The sequence below is a fragment of the Heterocephalus glaber genome, unplaced genomic scaffold, assembly GCF_053883595.1.
Source record: "Heterocephalus glaber isolate CG9 unplaced genomic scaffold, H.glaber_assembly_v1.0 deba00001442, whole genome shotgun sequence".
NCBI classification, from domain to species: domain Eukaryota; kingdom Metazoa; phylum Chordata; class Mammalia; order Rodentia; family Bathyergidae; genus Heterocephalus; species Heterocephalus glaber.
The window spans coordinates 20,493,001-20,514,756 of NW_028258296.1; the positions used below are offsets into that span (position 1 = coordinate 20,493,001).

Below are 21,756 nucleotides of genomic sequence, written 5' to 3' on the forward strand. Positions count from 1 at the left end.
CATGTTATGCACTGAATTTTTTTAAAATTTTAATTTAATGTAATACATGTAGATATCAATTAAAACATTGAAAAGCTCTCTTACTTCAATGAAGTGCTGACATTTCTCATTTACCAGTTTAGACAAGCACTTTTCAGTCACCTAATGATTTGGAACTGCATTTAGGTTAAAGAGTGAATTTTATGAAGGCCACAGGGGGAAGTTAGGCAAGAACAAGCACAAACAGGTTCACAAACTGTATCACACTTCTTGAGCACAGGTCAAGAACAAGGGGTCACTGTTCAATATCTACAGCTGCGGAAAAAAAATGTAAGCTGTAGGTATGCTGTTTCATAGCTTTAATAAAAACTGTCTTCAAGATGAAGGGGTTTTCCCTCTTGATTTGACATCCATTGTACTTTTCTAAAATTGGAATTTTAACCCCCCCAGGGAAGTTTTATTTTCAAGAGTGGAATTTCCAAAGTACTGTATATAGAATATTGAAATCAACACCAGACTTTCACTACACTTTACCTCTAAGAAGCAAACCAGCAAGATTACCTCAAAAGATTTAAAAGCATGCTGAGTGCTTATTATTTACCAAATAAATAAGGATGAAGTTAATCCAATCCATGGGCAATATTTAAAAGGTCTTTTTCTCATTTGCTTAAAACAAACACTTGACATGGAGGAAGAAATAAAAATATTAAATGTTATACCAGTCTTCCAAAGTAATTTCTTTGCTATTCAATAATCAAGAATTCTATCTATTGGGTTCATTCAAGTCTATGAAAATATTTTAATAAAGTAAAAATCGGTCTTTCTGGGCCTGGGATTTAGCTCAGTGGTTCTGCCACCTGCCCCGCAAGCACAAGGATCAGAGTTCGATCCCTAGTACCAAAAAAAAAAAAAAAAAAAATCGGTCTTTCCAGGTCTAGAGAAAATGTTCTAGTGAACCAGATCAAAATTAAGAGGACATATTTTGTTCACCATTTTTATAAAGAAATGATACATTTTAATAGAATCTTTGAGATCTTCCTTTCTTGTGGTGAGATATACCTTTTCATATAGATGTCAAGTATCTGTTTCTACTCTACTCTGCAACAAAAACTTACTAAAACAATTTCCCAATCACACTAACTTTTAAAGTCACTAATTTTCCCAAGACCACTCTAATTCCAAAAACAGACCAGTTATTAAGATAAAAAGATAACTTTCTTAACGACAAATAATTTATTATTCTGGAGTGAATATTTTTTAAAATACAAAAACATTGTATCTTACAGTCCTTAATAAAAGGATAATCATTCTCCAAGTACCCCTTTACATTCATTTATTAACAACTGAGCATCTTTTACTTATACTCCTGAGACATACAGCAATAAACTAGATATACAAGGTCCCTGCTGCCATGGATTAGTCTATAAAGATGAACATAGGTAATAAAACAAGGTAGTTTCAGATAAACACCTTGATAAAAATAAGCCAGGGCAACATGACAGTTACAAGGGGTGTGAACATTGTTTTTAGATTTTTATTTTTAAATCTGGTACAAATGCAAACATTTACCAAAGTTATTAATGTCTAAAGTTTAACAGTGCTGTTAAATATTTAGTACTTCTTACAGGAAACAGAAATCTCCATATCCTTCTTCCCCTAAATTCTCAGAGCAGGCTACTGATTGGCTTTCAGAGACAGCCTCTTTGAAGCAACATTTGAGTGGAGATAATAACGACAAAAAGCTAAGTAAAGGGGATAACAGCTTTCCAGACACAGGGAATAAATGGCAAGTGCAAAGACCCTCAAACAGGGATAAGGTCCTCAGGGTTGTCAGAGCATTGGGAGCAAGGGAAAAGGTCTGGGAAATGATTGGGTCTTTTTTCTGGTCCCTTTCGTTTCTATGGATAGACTGGATTGGGGAGGTGGAGAGGAGAGTGACAGCCGAGGTAAAATAGGAAGGGACTGATGTGATAGTGGCTTGGACTACAGTGCTAGTAGTAATACACTGAAGTTCAGTTTCAGGACACGTAGCACTCACACCTTTGATAGGTGAGACAGTGCTGGTTGGGAGAAACTTCAAATTGGGGACATCAGGGCAAGACAAGAGGACAGGGGAGTGTTATGGACATTTGCCAGTTTCACCTGCTCAGCATTCAAATTCCTTTCTTGGAGTCATAGAATTTACCACTGTGCAAGTTTTAGGGAAAGGATGCAAGCTCTCAAGAGTCCTGGAGGCTGGAATCCAATCTGATGCTTCTGTCAGGGACCCTGAGCCAAGCATGATGTAGAGAAACAGAGATGTTTGATAATTAATTCCAATGGTGGCCATGGGGCTGTGTGGTGGCAGTGGCATCAACAAGAGCAGCACAACCAGACATGATCTTGATTGCTGTCATTCTGACCACTTAGCCTATCTCCGTTTCTGTCCATTTCCCAAGTCTATTTCTTCAGCTTAACAGTTTTTTGAAAAATAAACTTTAAAAAATTGAAATATGACTTATAAAGGCCACAAATCTTAAATTATGATGCTTGATATGTCATCACCTGTGAAATCACTACCTAGACCAAGATATAAAACTTGGCCAGCACTCTAAAACAGCCTTGCATCTGACATACTATTTTTTCAATAAATTCATTATCTGCATGACATAGTTAATTTTTCTAAGTGAGAATGCAACCAAGAACTGTGTCTTGCAACACTTATGAACCTTAATGAATCCAAAATCCAAAACAGGGAAGAATGCAAAAGAGTATTTCTCCTCATATGAAGTCCTTGGGACTTGTTATTCTTAAACATAACTATATCATATCAAAGTACCTAAAAATGATGTTTTAAAATTACAGAATCACAATCTTCAAATCCATCCTCTGGTCCAGAAGCAAAATTCTTTTCAGAACCATAGCGCTACTCAAATCTGTTTCTTTAGATTCCCTAATATTAAGCTATACATCTGAAATTTTCCATAGACAGTTAAGTGGTATGTTACTTGGACAAATATACAATGAAGTAGGCTTTCTGCTTCTGACAGTGACTGTCACAGAATCATCACCAACTACAAAAGCACTAGTATTACTACTTAACAGAACATTAAGACATTTGATAACTACTATATTTACAATATCTACTGCAAGGAACTCATTTAAAAATATGAAAAAGTTATTTCAATCTCATTTGATGGCAATCTATTAAGCTGCTAGGCCTTGCTCCTCCTTACAGTCCTGGCAGATTCTTTTGGCTCCCACTTTAAAATGTATACATAATCCAATCATTTCTCACTACACCTTTATTGCTTTTTCTTGGTAGATTTCTACAAAACTTGTTGCTTGAAGGTAATAGTAAAATGCCCTCAAAAGTTTAAAGGACAATGAGTTTTCATGTAGGAGTGCAGACCGAATCAAAATGAAGATGGAGAAGAAGTAGGCCTGGTCAGATCTGTAAGGATTCAAAGTTTACTTCCCTTTATGAGAGGACAAAAAAGTGTACTTGCAAATATATTTTTTAAAAATTCAAGAAAGAATGCAATCCAATTCACCTCCCTTGGAAGCCCAAACGCCTTTTCTTTTATGAAGTCATTTTTCTACAATTTATCATTCTTTATTAAGATGATATATAAACCTTCAAATGCAAATACTGCTTTGGTTTCTTTTTTTTCCTGGTGCTAGGGGTTGAGCCTAGTGGTGGTAGTACGGGGTTTTTTTTCTGTAAAGTTTCCATGAATGGTAAATATCTTAAATCAAATAAAATTTGTATGCTTTTCTTCTCTTAAAAAAAAAAAAGGGGGGGGGAGCCAGGGATTTAGCTCAGTGATTCCACCGCCTGCCTTGAAAGAGCAAGGTCCCGAGTTCCATCCCTGGTACCAAATAAAAAAAAGAAAGAAAGAGTGAAATCTAAAGACAAGGTAAAACACAGGACTACAAAAAAAATGCATCTCAAGATGAGAGCTAAAAACCCAAATTTTATAAAGTTGATTAAAAAGCATAAAATAATCTCACAGGGTAAAAGATATTTTGTTCTAGCAAAGAAATATAAAACCAGGAATATACTTCAGAAATCCCAAGATGAGAACTAAAAGCATTCTAAACAAATTTGGTCATTCTATATTATGATTAAAAAAGTTAAAGAAGTATTTGCAATCATATTCCAGGAAAAGTAAAAATATCCAAAAGCCATGACCCAATTATGAAGCAAATAACAAACAGCATGATTTGGAGAATTATGGGTATGAGAGAAAACAAGCCATTCCTTTATGCTTGAAACATTTTGATTAAATAAGCATAGACTTCAAGATATAAAGGTTGGATATGCTGAAAGAGATAAATCACCTGGTTACTGTGAATACTTTACATTCTACAGCACAACAACTTGTTATGGATTTGCAGTTTTGGGGTTTTTTTTTTCAGTACCAGGAATTGAACTCAGGACCTTGTGTTTGTCAAGCGGGTGCAGCGCCACTGAGCTACATCCCCAGCCCGATTTGCAGTTTTTGAAATCAATATATACAGGGAAAATATAAGTCAAGTATAGGTCCCCAAAACCATAAACATCCATTAACAGTGATAATATAAACGAACAGTATTATTTACAAAAATAAGGAGGTGATTATAAGTTGAAAGTACAGAACTAGCCATTTCCTCTTTTAAATGAGACTGTTTAAAATCAATGGATCAAGAAATAAAGATTACTAATTAAAGTTATAAAGGTAACCAAAAATGCATTCACAATGGACAATCAACAAATCCAGCTTAGGAACAGCAGCAGTAAACATTCTGTTAGCTCTAAGAAACGAACTGCGGATGACAGGCAGGAACACTTTTTATTTTCTGTCTGAATTGTTCAGAATTTTTACTCAGGTACACGCACTAAAGTTAAAACTGTTTTTAATCTTCAAACATCAAAGTTGGCTGCTCGGAAGGAAGTGATGGTTGACAATCTGTGTAGGGAGATTCCAGGAAATTATAAAAAACAGGTATAAAAACTCAAAAAAGATTTGAAGTAAAAGGCCACTTAAAATGAACTTATTCAGTACTTCTGAAAGCAGCAGTTAATAACAGGTTTATAATCACCACTCAGTGACCCAGACAACAAAAAATGTTTAGAATTCTCTAAATTGGCAGAGATTAACTTTAAGAACTATTTTCATCCAAAATAAAATAATAATACAAGTACAGTCTTTAAAGCATTTCAGATTCTAGAAAATTCAACTTTGGACTAATAAATGTCATTATGCATACTTTAATGGATAATATGTTTAAGAAGATTATTAAAAGATCCTTAAATAATTACGATATTAACATGGCACTAAGGTTATCATCTTTTAATAAAAATTTTTTATTTCTGGAAGAACTTAATTCAATTCATAGAATATGCATGATACAATAAGCAAAAGGAAAAAAACTCATTCTCACAAAACTTTCAACAGTACATTTAAAAAACCTTTTTTTGTTTATATTTTTTGAGACAGGGTCTCACTATGTAGTTCAGGCTGGTCTTACACTCAATGCGTAACTCAGGCTGGCCTCAAACTCACTGTGATCCTCCTGCCTCAGTCTCCCAAATGCTGGGATTATAGGCATGCAACATCATACCTGGTTCCAGCAGTACTGTCTTCTGTTTACCCATGATATACACCTATTACTTTATTATTTTTTGTATTCTAAGTCATTACACGAAGCTTTAAAATAATGAAAATTTCATAAAAAATAGTTATTTGTCTTTTCATTGATGGGTTGCTCTCAAAATAAATAAGGTGTTCTGTTTACCAATGTATATTGCATAGAAATAGTTAAATACTATCGTATTTAGAAAAACATGAGGAAGTCAGTTTTTTAAATGGCTGTTATACCTTAAACCTGGTAATTCAAATTTTATTTATAATTTTAAAATTACAGATTTTGTAGGTATGTTTAAAAAATATATATTCCAATTTAAATTCTCCTAAATTTACATCTTTAAACACTGCTGTGATAGCTATGATAACTAACTTCCAGATATATGTAGTCCAAATAAGTTATTTTTTAAAAATCAGTACCATGTAGTATGCTGGCAAGATGATTTCCTTAGAAACAAATGGCAGTAATTATAAAGTCAACATTATAAATGTGCTACTAAAATAAATATTCAACACATCACAGAATACAAAACTGCATAGAAGAGTTGAAGTTTTTTAAATCTAAGTTACTAGTGCAGAAAGCTGGACACTTGAGGATTTTGTCACTTTAAAAGATGACTTTTCACAGGAAATACTGTGACTGTCTATAAATCAAAAAGGGAAAGTCTACCATTTCTACTCAGGTGCTTCTAGAGTGTTTTTATTCAAGTGTTTTTATGTAAATCTTCCTTTAACTTAAATGGTCTTTCCCTGAAAAAGATTTTTAGCTAATAATTTTGGTCCCATGACATATATATCTTAAAAAGTACATGTGATTCTACAGTTAACCCCTCCTCTCATTCTAATACCTATACACATATGCACTTATAAATATATACATATTTTCAGGATTATAAAAATATTTCATTTGTATAAGCTTAAATAATTACTGAATGTTAATACAGAATACATTAATATTTGTATAATTTTACTTTTATTTATAAAAAGGTTTTCTTATAGCAGCATTTTGCATTGCAAAGGAAATGAGACCACAAGATGTTGCAGTGTACAAGGATTCCTACTGCAAATCAGGCTGGGCATCTGCAATGTTCCTCTGGAACAACTTATTCCTAAAGGAACATCTGTCTCAGCTATAGAAAAGCAGTTCCTATAAAATACAAAACCTTGAACTAATAACTTACCTGAACCTTATAAGTGCATCAGAAAGTTACCTCCACAGAACTAGCAAGGTTTATTAAAATGTTCAAAAAGTCCAGGTTACCTTTACTCCTAGTAAAATTTTCTAATGAGAAAAGTAAAAAATTATATTACTGGGTAATGTTTTTAATTGAATCACATGAACTTATTAGAAATTAATTGAAGGTTTCAGGACTAAAAAAGTAAAAGCAACACCATGAGGAAGTATAAGAAAAGAAAATAATGAGTAATTTGAAACTTTAAGACATTATTAAAAACCAGATAGAATCCTTCAATCTCAAATACTCATGTTAAGCTTGTTTTTGTTGAGCTCACGTTCCAGATTGCCAATCAAAGTATCAATACTTTCTTGTAGATCTTTGAGATTAACTTTTTGATCCACTGTAGACTCAATTGTCTGCACTGTCAAATATGACTGAAATGTGCACTCTCTGGATGTGGAAATTGGCTGTTCGATCATTATTTCTGGTCCATCCATTTTGCTATAATCTTCTCTGTTTTCTCTGTCTTCTGAAGGTACATCATCATAATCCACATCATTTAAATTTTCTTTTTTATTTAAAAAGTAGTTTTCTCCACAGCCACTCCAGTCTCCTGCATAACGATTGCTAAGTGGGCTGTCTAATCTGGTTTGCCTTGGCCTAAGTACTCCTGATGAATCGGTACTACTCAAATTTAACATGTAAGGTCGTTCTTTTTTCCGCCTCAAATAGTTCAGAGAAGATGACTGCTCTGGGAACAAACTGTTTGCTGATTCTCTGATAGTTAAATGTTGCACTAGAAATCAACAGTAAATTTGTTTTAGTAACAGGAATCCAACTGGTCTTAAAAAATAGAAGCTAAACCATTTAATAATCAACTACAAACATGCATTAAAACAAAAACATGCATACTATCAAAAAGAAGCATTCCATAATTATTTTTTCTATTACCAAACATAATCAAGATTAGGAGTAGAAGCTAGTAAAATGTTCAGTGGTGCTAATTCATGCTATATCAAAATGTCCCCAAATAAATCAAATTTCCAATCTTGATTAACTTTCTGTGCAAGTTAATTATTATCTAGCTGTAATTCAAACAGTAGCTAAGCTGGTAGCTTCTCCTAAATTAAAGGCTATAGCGAAAAAGCAGGCAAGGCATGTTGGTGTACGAACAAAACAAAAATTCCATTGTCTGCAAACACTAAATGAGGCAAAGGCATCTAAAGTGATTACTCTAAAAGTTTTGACCTTAGTGGGCTTTTTGCAATTAGCAGCAGTGTCATAATTTACTAAGCAGCCCAAATTTCATCTTGATAAAATACACAAAGACTAGACTTAACCATCTGTTACCTGAGTTTGATTATACAGCATTAGCTACTAATAGTCTTCATTTATTGCCTGTAAATAGTACAGATATTTTATTTTCCCATTCTGGTTAAGTATTTAACAATCCCAAATAACATTCCTCATTTTAAGACTATTTTCTTCTGATATAAGTCATATTACCTCTTTGACACTGTATTGGCCATATAGAGGGTTACCATAGAGAAAAACATTTCATAACAAATTTGGCTTTACTGCTTACTCTTGTGTATATTGAACAAAATATTTAAGCCTCTTCTACATATACAATTGACTTAATTTGAAATGTAGGCATAGCTAATAGACAATCCATACTCATTTTTTTTGCTTATTTGTCTGTTAATAAATGCCTCTTTCTATACTTACCCTCACTAAGATAAAAGTATCATAAATTGGTGACAACACACCAACCTACAACACAGAATGAATGCTTATTACTGTACAAAATAAGGTGAAGAAAAAACTGTACAAACTTGCTTATTCTAGTTTTCGAGACTTAGTGATATTCAGAACATTTTTCAGAAGCCACATAATTCTTACCTGTTTTTTATTAGAATGCTTCATAATTGTGTATAGGCATGTTTTTAAAATTTCTACCTATTGATTTTTGTGATGATTATTATCTATCATTACTGATAGCCAAGAAAATTTTATCTAAAATTTTCCAGAAAATATAAATTGGGTATTTACTTTATAAATGGATCTTTAATGTCAGTATAAAATGTTCCATACCACTAACTGATGTAATTGCAGAATGGCTAACACTGCTTATCTTTACTGTCTCCTTGCTTTGTCCCTTTATTCTCTGTGCTATTCCTGTTCTTACTGCTTAGTTATCAGGCCTGTTGTTTTATCAATCAATTAATGACTGCTAACCTTAAGATTAATCTGATCCAATCATGTATTTTTTTACTGTGTGTACCTTAATCTTATTATGCCTGTATTTTCTAACATTCACCTGCAAAATCCAGATTTTTTTCTTTTTTTGTGGTAATGGGGACTGAACTCAGAGCCTTTACACTAAACTACATCTCCAACCCTTTTATTTTTTGTTTTGAGACAACGTCTCACTAAGTTGCCCAGGCTGGACTTAAACTTGCAATCCTCCTCCCTCAAGCTCCTAGAGCACTTGGATTATAGGTATGCACCACTTTGTCCAGCTCAGATTTCTTTTGTTGCCAGTTTCTTAAGGCTGTTTTTAGCCAAGACTCTATTTGAAAACTATTTTTGTATATTTTCCTGGAAAATACTTTAAAAATCAATTAAAGTGTTATATTTTCTAAGCTAAAAATTCAATTTCTGAAAAATCAGAAAGTTACTGAGGAGGCAAACCTTATTTCATAACAAACCATATCTTTCCTTGGAGCCAGTTGACCACAGACTGAATCTGCTGAAACCATAAATTAAACCTCTTCTACTTTAACTTGTGAGTATTGGGTATTGTGTCCCAGTGTTGGGAAAGCTGACTAATACATAACCCAATATGTAACACATAAAACATGAAAACATAAAACATGAGGGCTGGAGATTTAGCTCAGTGGTTCCACAGCCTGCCTCGCAAGCACAAGGTCCCGAGTTCAATCCCCAGTACCAAAAAAAAAAACACCATGAGAAGATTGTTCTGTTCAAAAGAGAAGTGTGTTCCCTGGCCATTTGTCAATCCAGCCCCAAAGTTATTTGAAACAATTTGGGACTCGGTGGAAAATGAGCTGAATAACTATTGGCAGGATGATTTTTACCTTCTAATGCTGATATGCTAGAGTTTTAATTAATTTGAAGGCATAAGTTTTCAAATAGAAATGTCAAAGCAAACTGCCTTCTTGCCCAAAATAATTTTTAAAAAGCCACAAACAAAAAAGTTTAAAAAGTAAAAAAGAGGTGTGTGGGTAACTCTGTAATTCTGGAGCGGAAGAAATTCCAAAAAGAAAACGATATGCACCTATGTAGCAAGGAAACTTCCTCCTGAATGCGTGGGGATGAATGGGCATTCACCAAGTTAACAAGCTGTGGCCCAGTCTCATCACATTCTCGTGTCATCATCCATTTTCTCATGGCTAGTAACTGTACCACATTTTCTTAAATCCAATAGCAGGTAACTTAAAGGATAAAACTATAATTTCCTCTCATCCTTCTGCCATTTTGTCCTGTATTTGAGATATTATTTTTTAAAACAAACTTTTTTTTTTAACACCTAAAGAAAAGAGAGCATGGTGGTACATGCCTATAATCCCAGCACTTGGGAGGCTGAAGCAGAAGGATTGCCACAAGTTTGAGGCCAGCCTGGGCTACATAGAGAGCTCAGGGCCAGCTTGTACTACCAAGAGAGATCCTATCTCAAAAAACAAAAACAAAAGAAAGAACTTTTTAGAAAAAAAAAAACAGTAACACTTAGCTTTGGAATAAGATCAGGCAATATGAAATCTGAACCTGATTTTTCTGTGACAGAGAATATAAACTAAGTTTCTGTCCACAAACCCAAAAAACAAGATGGCTATGACAAAATCATTTAAGTGGCAATAACCCCTGATACACAGTTAATGACAAAGAACTCAGAAACTAATAGTAAACTTAATGGTATATCCAGGAAGGCAAGTTTTCATTTGTGATTACAATAAAATGGCTCTGGTTCCAATTAGTGAAGTTTGTTAGAATTAAAGCAGTTCTAGAAAAAGGAAATACACACTTAAAAACTGTAACCTGTGAGATCCTTTATGTTGGGCCCCAAATAGAGAAATCAGCCCAATTATCCAAAGAAGTCTGATTCAGGAGTCTAAAATAATTAATGCATTGTAATTCAGGTAAATTAGAAATTAGAAATAATTTTTAAGCCTGTATAAAAAGTTTAACTTCCCAAATTTAAAAGTTGAAAAATGTTAACTTAATTTTTAATTCATTTTTAAAATTAGGTTTATTTAAAAAGATTAGCTCAAGCATTTCTTTTAATTTGGTCTTTCCTTGTTATATATATTAATAAAGAGTAACAATAAACATTTAAGAGCTCACTTTGTGCTAACACTTTGCTCATTGCCTTAAATATTTTCTCTCAATCTTCACAACCCCAAAGTCAGTGCTATTTATAGAGAAACAAATGGAAGGTTAGAGAAGCTACAGTATTTGCGAGGGCCAGGGATTTAGCTCAGTGGTTCTGCCACCTGCCTGGCAAGCAGAAGGAGCTGAGTTCAAGTCCCAGTACCAAAACAAACAAACAAACAAAAAAACCCCCACTTATTTAATTAGTAATTTTCAGAAACTTGGGACCCTATATAAAACATACTGTTACAAGTCCTACAGGTAGAAATACAGTATTTGCCTGAGAGCACCCTGCTGGCAAGTGCCACAGATCAGACTTAATTCCAAGTTGACCAGGACCCAAACATTTCTACCACTATATTCTACACTAAGCATCAAAGCACTGTTCATGCTTAGGCCCATGCAGTGTGGGGCTAGAGGAGCAATAGGAACTATAATTTAATAAAGTTTTGGAACTCAAATATAAGATCCTTTATAGAACACTTAATTAAATACACGTTTCCTTTACCTCTGAAGCTGTGTAAGAAATATATCAGGAAAATAACTGTTGGCCTTTCCTTATTGACTGGAATAATGGATGGATGGATAAGAAGGAATAAAAAATCAAAGGAAAGTGCTAGTTCAACCTGAGGTGCTTTAAGAATAACCATAAATACAGATGTCAAGAAGAATGGTTTTCAGAAGAAAAATGAATTCTACTTCATACTAGTTGAATTAAAAATGATGTCTACTCAAGGTCCCAAGTTCGATCCCCAGCACCAAAAACAAAAACAACAAAAAAACAAGGTCTACAGCAACAACACCCTGAACAATCTGGTCTGATCTTGGAAAAATGAGAGGGGTAAAGAAATTAATATTAACTGAGTATTATGTGCCAAAAGCTGTATTGAGCACCTTACATACATAACCCTTATATAAAGTCTGTAAGTTTATTATTATATCCATATCACAAAAGTGATACTGAGGCTCTATGATGTTTAGGAACTTGCCCAAAGTCAGACTGCCAACAAATAGCATAACCAAGATTCAGATTCAAATTCTGACTAAATCCAAAATGTGTACACTGACCCCTGTATGTCTACAATATTATCAGCAAAAGCAGAAAATATAAATGGAAAAAAATCTAAAAGGCAGGTATGAATTAATAACTATTTGAAAAAGCAAAATCAAAAAAAGATTTTCTTCAATCACATGTTTAATGAGTAATTCAGATACCTTATCATTAAAAGATATTTCTATGGAACCATTTACCTGGCCAGAGCTGGAGTAAGTAGTGAAGAACTTCAATATGTTTTTTAAAATCCAAAGCACTTGCAAGTTCCTCTGAATCAGTAAAGACTCTGTTGTTATGGGTAGAAGTCTCTTGTCTCTGGCTTAGTAACACTGGTCCAAAGCACACAGCCAAATTCTGACAGGTCATCTTATTCACTTCATGGTAAGAAGCCACTAATTTCAAATGATCCAACAACATCTTTAGGGTTGCCTAAATTAAATTAAATTTAAATTGCACTTAATATACTCACATAGGGGCAAACACAAGGACACAATTTCTGGCAGAAAACATAAACAGGCATCCAGTCACTTTTAAAAAGGTTGTTTCAATGGTTTGCTTGTAATGGAAAAAAAAAGAAGTCCAAAGAGATGAGGTAGGAAGTCAGATTATAATGTGCAATTCCACTTCTGAGATTGCAATAAGTAATTCTAACTGAAAACAATCTATGTACAAATATACACAAATAAGTTCAATTTTTTTTTTTTGGTACCAGAGATCGAACTCAGGACCTTGTGCTTACGAGGCAGGCACAGCGCCAGAGCTAAATACCTGGGCGTCAAATTTTAAATATTATAAAAAAGGGAACAGTGAATTATGTCAATTCCACTCAATAGGCTATTATACAGCCATTCTAGAAAGGATGTTAACAGTATGGGTAAATTCATATGACAGATTACAACACTCACAAAAACTGTAAAACCCTGGACAAGTAATTTAAATTATCTAACACTTATTTCTTCACTTAAAAGTGGCACTTATAATCTTACCTAGTGTTGGAGAAGGGAGCATTTTTACCTCTTCAGCAGTAGCAGTCCCTCCCCGCTTCCCCTACACTGCTTCATTCCACCCCCCACCCCCACCCACCCAAAGGAGAGGTATAATTGGACAGATCACAAGACATTCAAGGACCACAATAAACCAACCAGTGGAAAAAGTTACGGGGGTTGAAGTTTCTACCCACTCATTCCTGTATTTTCTGCCTCCACATGGTAAGAAATGCAGGCAAAGTCAGCCTCCTCTGGACAAGCCCAGCCACATCTTTCTTTTATTTTCCCTTCTATTCTAAGGAATAGCCGCTGAAGTTGGGCTGAGGCTGGTTCTGCAGATCAGCCAACTTCCTGTCTCTTTTGCAGTACTTGAGGATATTGGTGCCAAGAGCAGATCTGGGGGAGGGGCAAATGGGAAGAGGCAAGGAGGAAAGAAAAAGTAGTGGTGGAGGGGGTTCATTTAAGTCTTAAGGGTAAGCCATACACACCAAAACAGCCATGATATTTAAAAATACTAAAAGGAAATACACCAAAATGTTAATTATACTTGCCTTTGGATATTGGTAATTATAATTTTATACTCTTCCTCATCTCAATTTTTCTATTCAAACATTTTGAGAATAAGATAATATGTTTTAAGAACTTCTAAGATATATCCATGCCTACCTAGGCTAAGGTCAGATACAGAAAAAACTGATTTCTAGATTCATACTGTTTAAAAAGCAATAAAGGCAGAGTTTAACTCTTCAAGTGCCACAAATGTCAAAAACCTAAACTGTTTGTAGCTCTGGAGCTAAAAATATAACTCATTAGCTAGCTTTCAGGAAAAATGTATGCCAATTAGACTTACCTTCTCAACATCTGGCAGACAATTCAACAGATCAACAGTGTACTTAGAATCACATGGATCATTCTCACAACCATTTGATGACATTTTCAAAGGACTTTTTACCATTGCATCTAGTACAGCCTCATAAAGCTGCTTTGTTATCAGAGGAGATGGAAGCTCTCTTAAGTAATCCTTAAGAACACCTTTGAGGGGCGGCAAATCAGAGAAAGTGATTGATCTTCAGAGTGAAATAAAGAACAGTGGTGAATTTTTTTAATGTATTATTACAGCCAACTTTTAATATTCTGAAAACAATAAAAGCAACAACATATAAAAAGTATTGTAGCAAAACTCTAGCATTTTGTATTTTTTAAGTTATCTTGGTAATCGAAAGCAAGCTAGACAAGCACACACATAATCTCCAGTTACCATACACAATAGGTTAATTATAAAGTAAGCTGTCTTTGTCAAGCACACTGGAGCATCCCTGTAATCCTGGCACTCTAGCAGTCTGAGGCAGGATTATGAGTTTCTACCTGCTTTGGCAACTTAAGAGACTCAGCAAGACCTTATTTTAAAAAAAAAATTGAAAATTAAAAAAAACTTTAGAAAGAGCTGGGAATATAGCTCAGAAAGGCTCTAGGTTCAAATTCCAGTACTATCAAAATAATAATGAGCTATTTATGATATACATATCCTATTAATTCTGCCCTCTAATAAAAAGCTCTAAATGTATGTAAAACAGAAGAAAACAAGGCATACTAAACTGGGTGTGGTGTCTTATAGCTGTATTCCAAACACTCTAGCGGCTAAGGTGGGAGAATTTCAAGTTTCAGGCTAGCCTAGGCTACATAGTAAGTTAAAAAACAAACAAACAAAAACTCCACAATATATACTAATATTAATTGTAAATTATTTCAATTATAGAAATTTTGAAGCCAGGGATTTAGCTCAGTGGTTCTGCCGCCTGCCTCTCAAGTGCAAGGACCAGAGTTTGATCCAAAGTACCAAAAAAAAAAAAAAAGAAAAGAAATTATGAGTTCCTAAGCTTTTAATTAATAATGAAAAAGCACCAGTTGTCCACAGCCCTTGCAAATAAATGAATAATAAAAATGTATTTCACCTCTTAATATGTCTTAACCATATGTACTATTTGTTTGGGTAATCTCTCATGGTATACTCTCCTATGAAGAAAAAAAAAAATCATCCCTAAAACTAAATGAATGAAACCAAGAGCCAAAAAACATCAGACTTGTCACAACAGGAGTGATGTAAATCTATTCCAAACACACCACAGACAGTTTCAAACAAAGAGATACTACTTGTAGGGAAAACAGTAAATGGTAGTCATTACACACAGTAAGTAGTACCTTGGTTCACAAACCTAATTCTTTTCACAATTCTAGTCACAAACCAAATCTAATTCAATGATTAGGTTGAATGGTGACCTTACGGGAAAATCTGATTCGGTTTGTGACCAATTCAGTTTGCAACCAAAATTGTAGAAAGAATTAGGTTTGTGAACCAAGATACTACTATGTAAGCAAAGTAGGTACTAAGGCTGAAATGTGATCACAGGGAAAAATAAAGGACATTCTGACTCCACAAACCTCAATACACACAATATTGATTCAGAACATGCTCAAATTTTAACTGAGAACTTAATTTAAAAGTTTAGTTGAAATAAAAATTTTAAAAAGGGCTGAAGATGTATCTCAGTGTGAAGGCCCTGGGTTCAATCCCCAGTACCGTCAAAAAAATTCTATTGTATCAAATGATATCCAATAATCAGGAAAAAACATAATAATAATCAGGTCAGACAACCATGAAATTAAATACTGTGGAGAGCAGTATTTCTCAGCTATAGGAAAGATATAAGAAAGTAATACATGCATATATAAGAGCTTTGCTTTAGTAGTGAATCAAAGAAATAGACCAAAAGGAGAAGACACCTGGAAAACTTACAAGCAAGACTAAAGACTTTGTAAAAACAAAACAAAAAACCCCAACTTAATTGTATATCAGAATAGAGTTCAAGAGTATCTGACATCCAATAAAAAACTGCCAAATAGGACCAGGGATTCAGCTCAGTTACTCCACGCCTGCCTGGCAAGCACAAGGTCCTGAGTTCGATCCCTGGTACAAAAAACCCCAAAACACCAAAAAAACTGTCAAATAAAAGAGACAAAATGAGCTATTATGAAGAGAAAAATCAATCAAAACAAAACAGACATGATAGCTGACATAATTAGTAGACAAGGACATGAAAGCAGTTATGACTGTACTTCATATATTCAAAAAGCTAGAATAAACAATAAATATGTTAAGTAGAAACTTGGAAATAGGTATGTATGTGTGTATATGTGTGTGTTTCCCAATGAAACTTTGAGTTGTGAAAATTAAGATATTTGAAGCTAAAGATGCAATAAATGAGAAATATCAGAAAAAAAAACTAGTAACTTAGATACAGCAATAGAAACAATACAAATTGAAAGCAAGGCGGTGGGGATAAGCAAATTATCAGCGAACTGTGGAATAACTTCAAGTGGCCTAATGTATTTGCAACTAGAATCTAATTTTTTAAGAATATTTTTTAAAGAAAGGAAGTGGCAGGGGGTGGTAGGCAGGATGGAAACAAAAATAATTTGAAGAAGAAAGAGACAAAATTATAATTATAGTTGAAGATTTCAATACTGCTATGAATAAATAGACAAAAAACAAAGAGAAGATTGGGAAAGATTATTAATCAACTTGATTCATGATAAGAGTTACAGTGCACTCTGACCCAAATCACCAGAACAAATAGTCTCTTCATGAGCTCAAATCAAACATGTACCACAAAAAACATGCTGGTTTTAAAATAAACCTATATAACTACAAAAGCAGTTAAGCCTATGAAATATATTCTGTGATTATTTATATATTCTGTGGAATTAAATGAGAAATCAATACCAGAAAAATATCTGGAAAATCCCCCAGATATTAGGAAACAGACTAAAATATTTCTAAATAATCCATGGGTCAAAAAAGAAAACAAACCAGGCAGGAGGACTGCTGCAAGTTCCAGGCCAGCCTGAACTACATAGCAAGACCCTGTCTCAAAAAGAAAAAAATATATATTAGTATTTTGAACTGAATTAAAATAAAAACATGACTTATAAAAATCCATGGGAAGCAACTAAAGTAGAGTTTAGAGAGAAATCTATAGCAGTTAGATGTCTATATTAGAAAAGAAGAGGGCCGGGGATTTAGCTCAGTGGTTCCACCTCATGCTCCACAAGCACAAGGACCTGAGTTCAATTCCTGGTACCAAAGAAAAGAAGAAAAGTGTCAAATCAATGGTCTTCACTATCTTAAAAAACTAGAAAAAGTGGAGTATGTTATACTCAAAATAAACAGATAAAAGGAAGTAAGATCAGAATGAAAATTAATGAGGTAGAGAAAAAGGAAAGCAGAGAATATTAATGACATCAAAATTTGCCTCTTGGAAAAGATTGGCAAAATTGACAAACTTTTAGGTAAATCAACCAAAAGAGAAAGATGAAAAAGTTGAGAGAGAGAGAGAAACAGAGACAAGAGCCTGAGACCCAAATAACTAAAATCAACAATAAAAGAGGAGCCATTACTACCAACCTTACAAAAACAAAAAGGATAAAAGAATATGAACAACTGAATCTAATAAATCAGATAACTAAAATGAAAAACTCAGATAACTAATAAATCAGATGACTAATAGTCCAAGGAAAAACAGAAAACCTGAGTAGATTTATAAGAGATTGAATTAATAATTTTAAAACTTCCAGAAAGAAATCCAAGCCTCAATGCATTGGGGAATAATACCAACTATTTGAAGAATTAGTACCAATTCTTCAGAAACTCTTCCCAAAAGCAGTACAGAACATTTCCCAACTCATTCTAAAAAACCAGTACTAACATGATACCAAACGAGATAAAAGCATCACAACAAAGCTACAAACAAGTATCTCTTAGGAATATAAATTACTTGACAAAATACTAGTATATAGAATCCAGGAATATTTTTAAAGGAGTATATACCATGACCAAACGGAATTTATGCCAAAGATGTAACGTTGGTTCATATCTGAAAATCAATTAATGTAATATAGGAATAGAATAAAGAATAAGAGTGCAGGGCTGGGGATTTAGCTCAGTGGTTCCGCTGCCTGCCTCGCAAGTGAAAGGACCTGAGTTCGATCCAAAAAAGAATGAAGATGTATTGTGTCCATGCACCAACTCCCCATGATGAATGAGACCATTATGTACTGTAAACATGTACTAATTTTAAAAAGTAAAAATTAAAAAAAAAAGAAGAAGAGTGTAACCAGGCAGGAAAAAGATGTGAATCCCAGCCTTATTTCTGGGAAACCTTTGAAGCTATGATGGACTTAAGTCTTAATGTATGTATGTTTCATTATATTGCTCTTAAGACTACTGAGGTGGCAGTTTTAATTCTTAAAAACAATAAAATGGAAACATAAATACTGAGAGTGTAGCCGGGGATGTAGCTCAGTGGTTTGGCCGCCTGCCTTGCAAATGCAAGGTCAAGTTCAATCCCCGGTACCAAAAAAAAAGAATGATCTTCTCAATAAACTCAGAAAAGACACTTTTAAAAATCCAATACACTTCATGATTTAAAAAAAAAAACAGACTTGGAAGAAGAGAACTTCCTCACTTGATCAAGTGCATTTTTTTTTTTGAGACAGGGTCTCGCTCTGTAGTGCAAGCTGGCCTCAAACTCACTACATAGCCCAGGCTGGCCTCAAACTCTCAGTGATCCTCCTGCCTCAGCCTTCGAGTTCTGGGACTACAGTCATGTGCCACCGTGCCCAGCATTATAAAGGGAATTTACGAAATATCTACAATTAACATCAAACTTAGCACTCTGAATGATTTGCTAATATCAGAATGAGAAAGATGTCTATGCTTAATACTTCTATTCAACATTATATTGGAGGTTCCAGTCAGAGCAATTAGGTAAGAAAAAAGAAATAACAAAAATGAATGGTGGCACATGTGTATAATTCCAGCACTCTGGGAGAATGACAAGTTTGAGCCCAATCTGGGCAACGTAGCAAGACTCTGTCTCACAATAAATGGTGGCTGAGGTAAAACTGTCACGAGTTTGAGGCCGGCCTCAGTTACATAGTGAGGTCAAGGCTAATCTGAACTACAGTGACATCTTGTCTCAAAAAAAGGGGGTGGGGGGGTGGGCTGGGGATGCAGCTCAGTGTGAAGCTGTCTCCACTATAGCCAAAAAAAAAAAAAAAAAACACACTGGAGAGAAAACTATCTTCGTTTGCAGATGACATAATCTATTTTTTTTTGCTATTGGGGACTGAACTCAGGACCTTGCACTTAAAAGGCAGGGGAGGTGCCACTGAGCGAAATCCCTGGCCCGACATAATCTTGTATGTAGAAAATTCTAAGCAATCCATTGAAAAACTACTAGAACTAATAAATCAGTTTAATACAGTAAAAGTCAATATACAAAAACCAACTGTATTTCTATACGCTAAAATGAATGGTCCAACAAAGAAATTAAGAAAATAATTCCATTAGAATTTATATTTATAATTTATAATACCATCAGAAAGAATTAAAAACAGAAAAACAAAAAGAAATGCACATTTTACTCTGAAAAAAATCATTTTTGAAAGGCACTAAAAGAGATCTAAATAAAATGGAGGGCTGGGGATTTAGCTCAGTGGTTCCGGCGCCTGCCTCACAAGCGCAAGGTCCTGAGTTCAATCCCTGGTACCATAAATAAATAAATAAATAAAATGGAACTACATCCCATATTTGTTGATCAAAAGATAATACTATAAAGATGGCAACACTCCCCAAATTGATTATATATAGTCAACACAAATTTGATCAAAACTCCAGCTAGCTTTTTCACAGGGATTTATAAGCTGATCCTAAAATTCACATGAAAATGCAAAAACCCAGAAGAGCCTAAACATTTTGAAAAGGAAGAACATGGAAAGAGTAACACCTCTCAATTTCAAGTTACTATGAAGCTTCAGACTAATGGGCTACTATTGAGAGCACAGAAATAAACCTTCACATTCACAGTCAATTGATTCTTGAAGAGGTTAAAGATAGTTAAGTAGGAGAAAGAAGAGTCTTTCAACAAATGCTGTGGGACAAGTGGACATCCACTTGGAAAACGAATAAAGTTGGAGTCCCTTCTTTATACAATACACACAAAAAAAACCCTCCAAATTGATAACACACCTAAATTAAAAGCTAAAACTATGAAACTTTAACAAGAAAATGGAATGATTCTTCATGATCTTGGGCTAAGCAAAGCCTTTGATAGAATATCAAAACTGCAAGTGAGAAAAAATATATATCAGAATCACCAAAATTAATGACTTTTTGCTTCAAAGAATACCAAGAAGAGTAAATAGACAATCCACAAAATGGACTGGCACATCATATACTAGGTTAGGCACTTGTACTAGAATATATAGAGTATATTCACAACTCAATAATAAAATGCCAAATAACTCAATTTAAAAATGGGCAAAGGTTCTGAATATTTATCTGAAGAAAACATATAAATAGCCGATGAGAACATGATTTGTCATTATTTATTGATAAATCCAATAAAAAGTGTAAGAACACATTGTAAATTACAACACAGTACTGAGAAAAATTAAGCATAACATAAATAGAAGGAGAAATATACCATGTTCTAAGATCACATGATTCAATACTGTTAACTGTCAATTTGCTTTAAATGTAAAATTTAAAGCAATCAAAAGCCCAGCATGGGCCAGGGATTTAGCTCAGTGGTTCTGCCGCCTGCCTTGCAAGCGCAAGTCCTCAAGTTTGATGCCCGGGACCAAAAAAAAAAAAAAAGGAGGAGGTCAAAAGCCCAACAGGCTTTTTTTTGAACTAACAGTGAATTTTCATGGCATGTAAGGTCCTAAAAAAGTCAAATCCACTTTGAAAAAGAAAAGTAGGAGAACTCAAACTACTTGACTTCCAGTCTCATCATGTACTACAAACATGTAAAAAAGAATTAAGGAATGTCATGCACCAACTTCCCACAATGAATGTAATAATTATGTACTACAAACATGTACCAATAAAAACAAATACATTTTAAAAAATTGTAATAATCAAGACAGTACGATTTAGGTATAAAATAATTATTTACCCTCCCCAAAAGGAACATGTATGTCACTACAATAACTTGTACATGAATATTCACAGTAACTTTATTTACAATAGTATCAAAATAGAAAGAATGAGAGTATCTGCTAACAGATCAATGGATAACACCAATGGCAGGAGAGCCATATACAGTGGGACACTATTCGGCAATAAAGTGGGCCCAGTGGTGCAAGTCTGTAATTCCATCTACTCAGAAGGCTGAGGCAAAACATTACAGCTTCAAAGCCAGCCTGGCAATACAGCAAGATATGATTTCAAAAATAAATAAAAATAACTGGGCATAGTGGTGCACACCTGTAATACCAGCAATTTGGGAGGCTGAGGCAGGATGACCCCAATTTTGAGGCCTGCTTGGGTAACTTGGTGACTTGGTGAGAACTTGTCTCAAAACAGAAGGAAAAAAAAATTTAAAAGCTGGAGAAAGTAGCTTAGTGAGAAGGCCCTAGTTTAGTGAGAATACCCCATTACCATAAATAATCAAATAAGGAAATGGACCATGGGCATTTGCAGTAACATGGATGAA

At 34.2% G+C, this 21,756-nt stretch overlaps 1 protein-coding gene across 3 annotated transcripts in view; it reads right to left on the reverse strand.

Moving 5' to 3' along the window:
- Positions 1-1,189: 1,189 nt before the first annotated feature.
- Syde2 (synapse defective Rho GTPase homolog 2) overlaps positions 1,190-21,756 on the reverse strand; it is a 49,090-nt gene continuing 28,523 nt past the window's right edge. The window contains exons 5-8 of one of the 3 annotated variants that reach the window (XM_021255438.2): positions 14,049-14,230; positions 12,410-12,641; positions 8,117-8,164; positions 7,377-7,562 (exon numbers count right to left, since the gene is read on the reverse strand). In XM_021255438.2, the coding sequence (XP_021111097.2) occupies positions 8,154-8,164; positions 12,410-12,641; positions 14,049-14,230 (425 nt within the window). In that variant the 3' untranslated portion in view covers positions 7,377-7,562; positions 8,117-8,153. Of the gene's footprint in view, positions 7,563-8,116; positions 8,165-8,494; positions 8,540-12,409; positions 12,642-14,048; positions 14,231-21,756 lie in introns of all 3 variants that reach the window. The other 2 variants (XM_087213013.1, XM_004841353.3) reach the window with 2 other exon arrangements.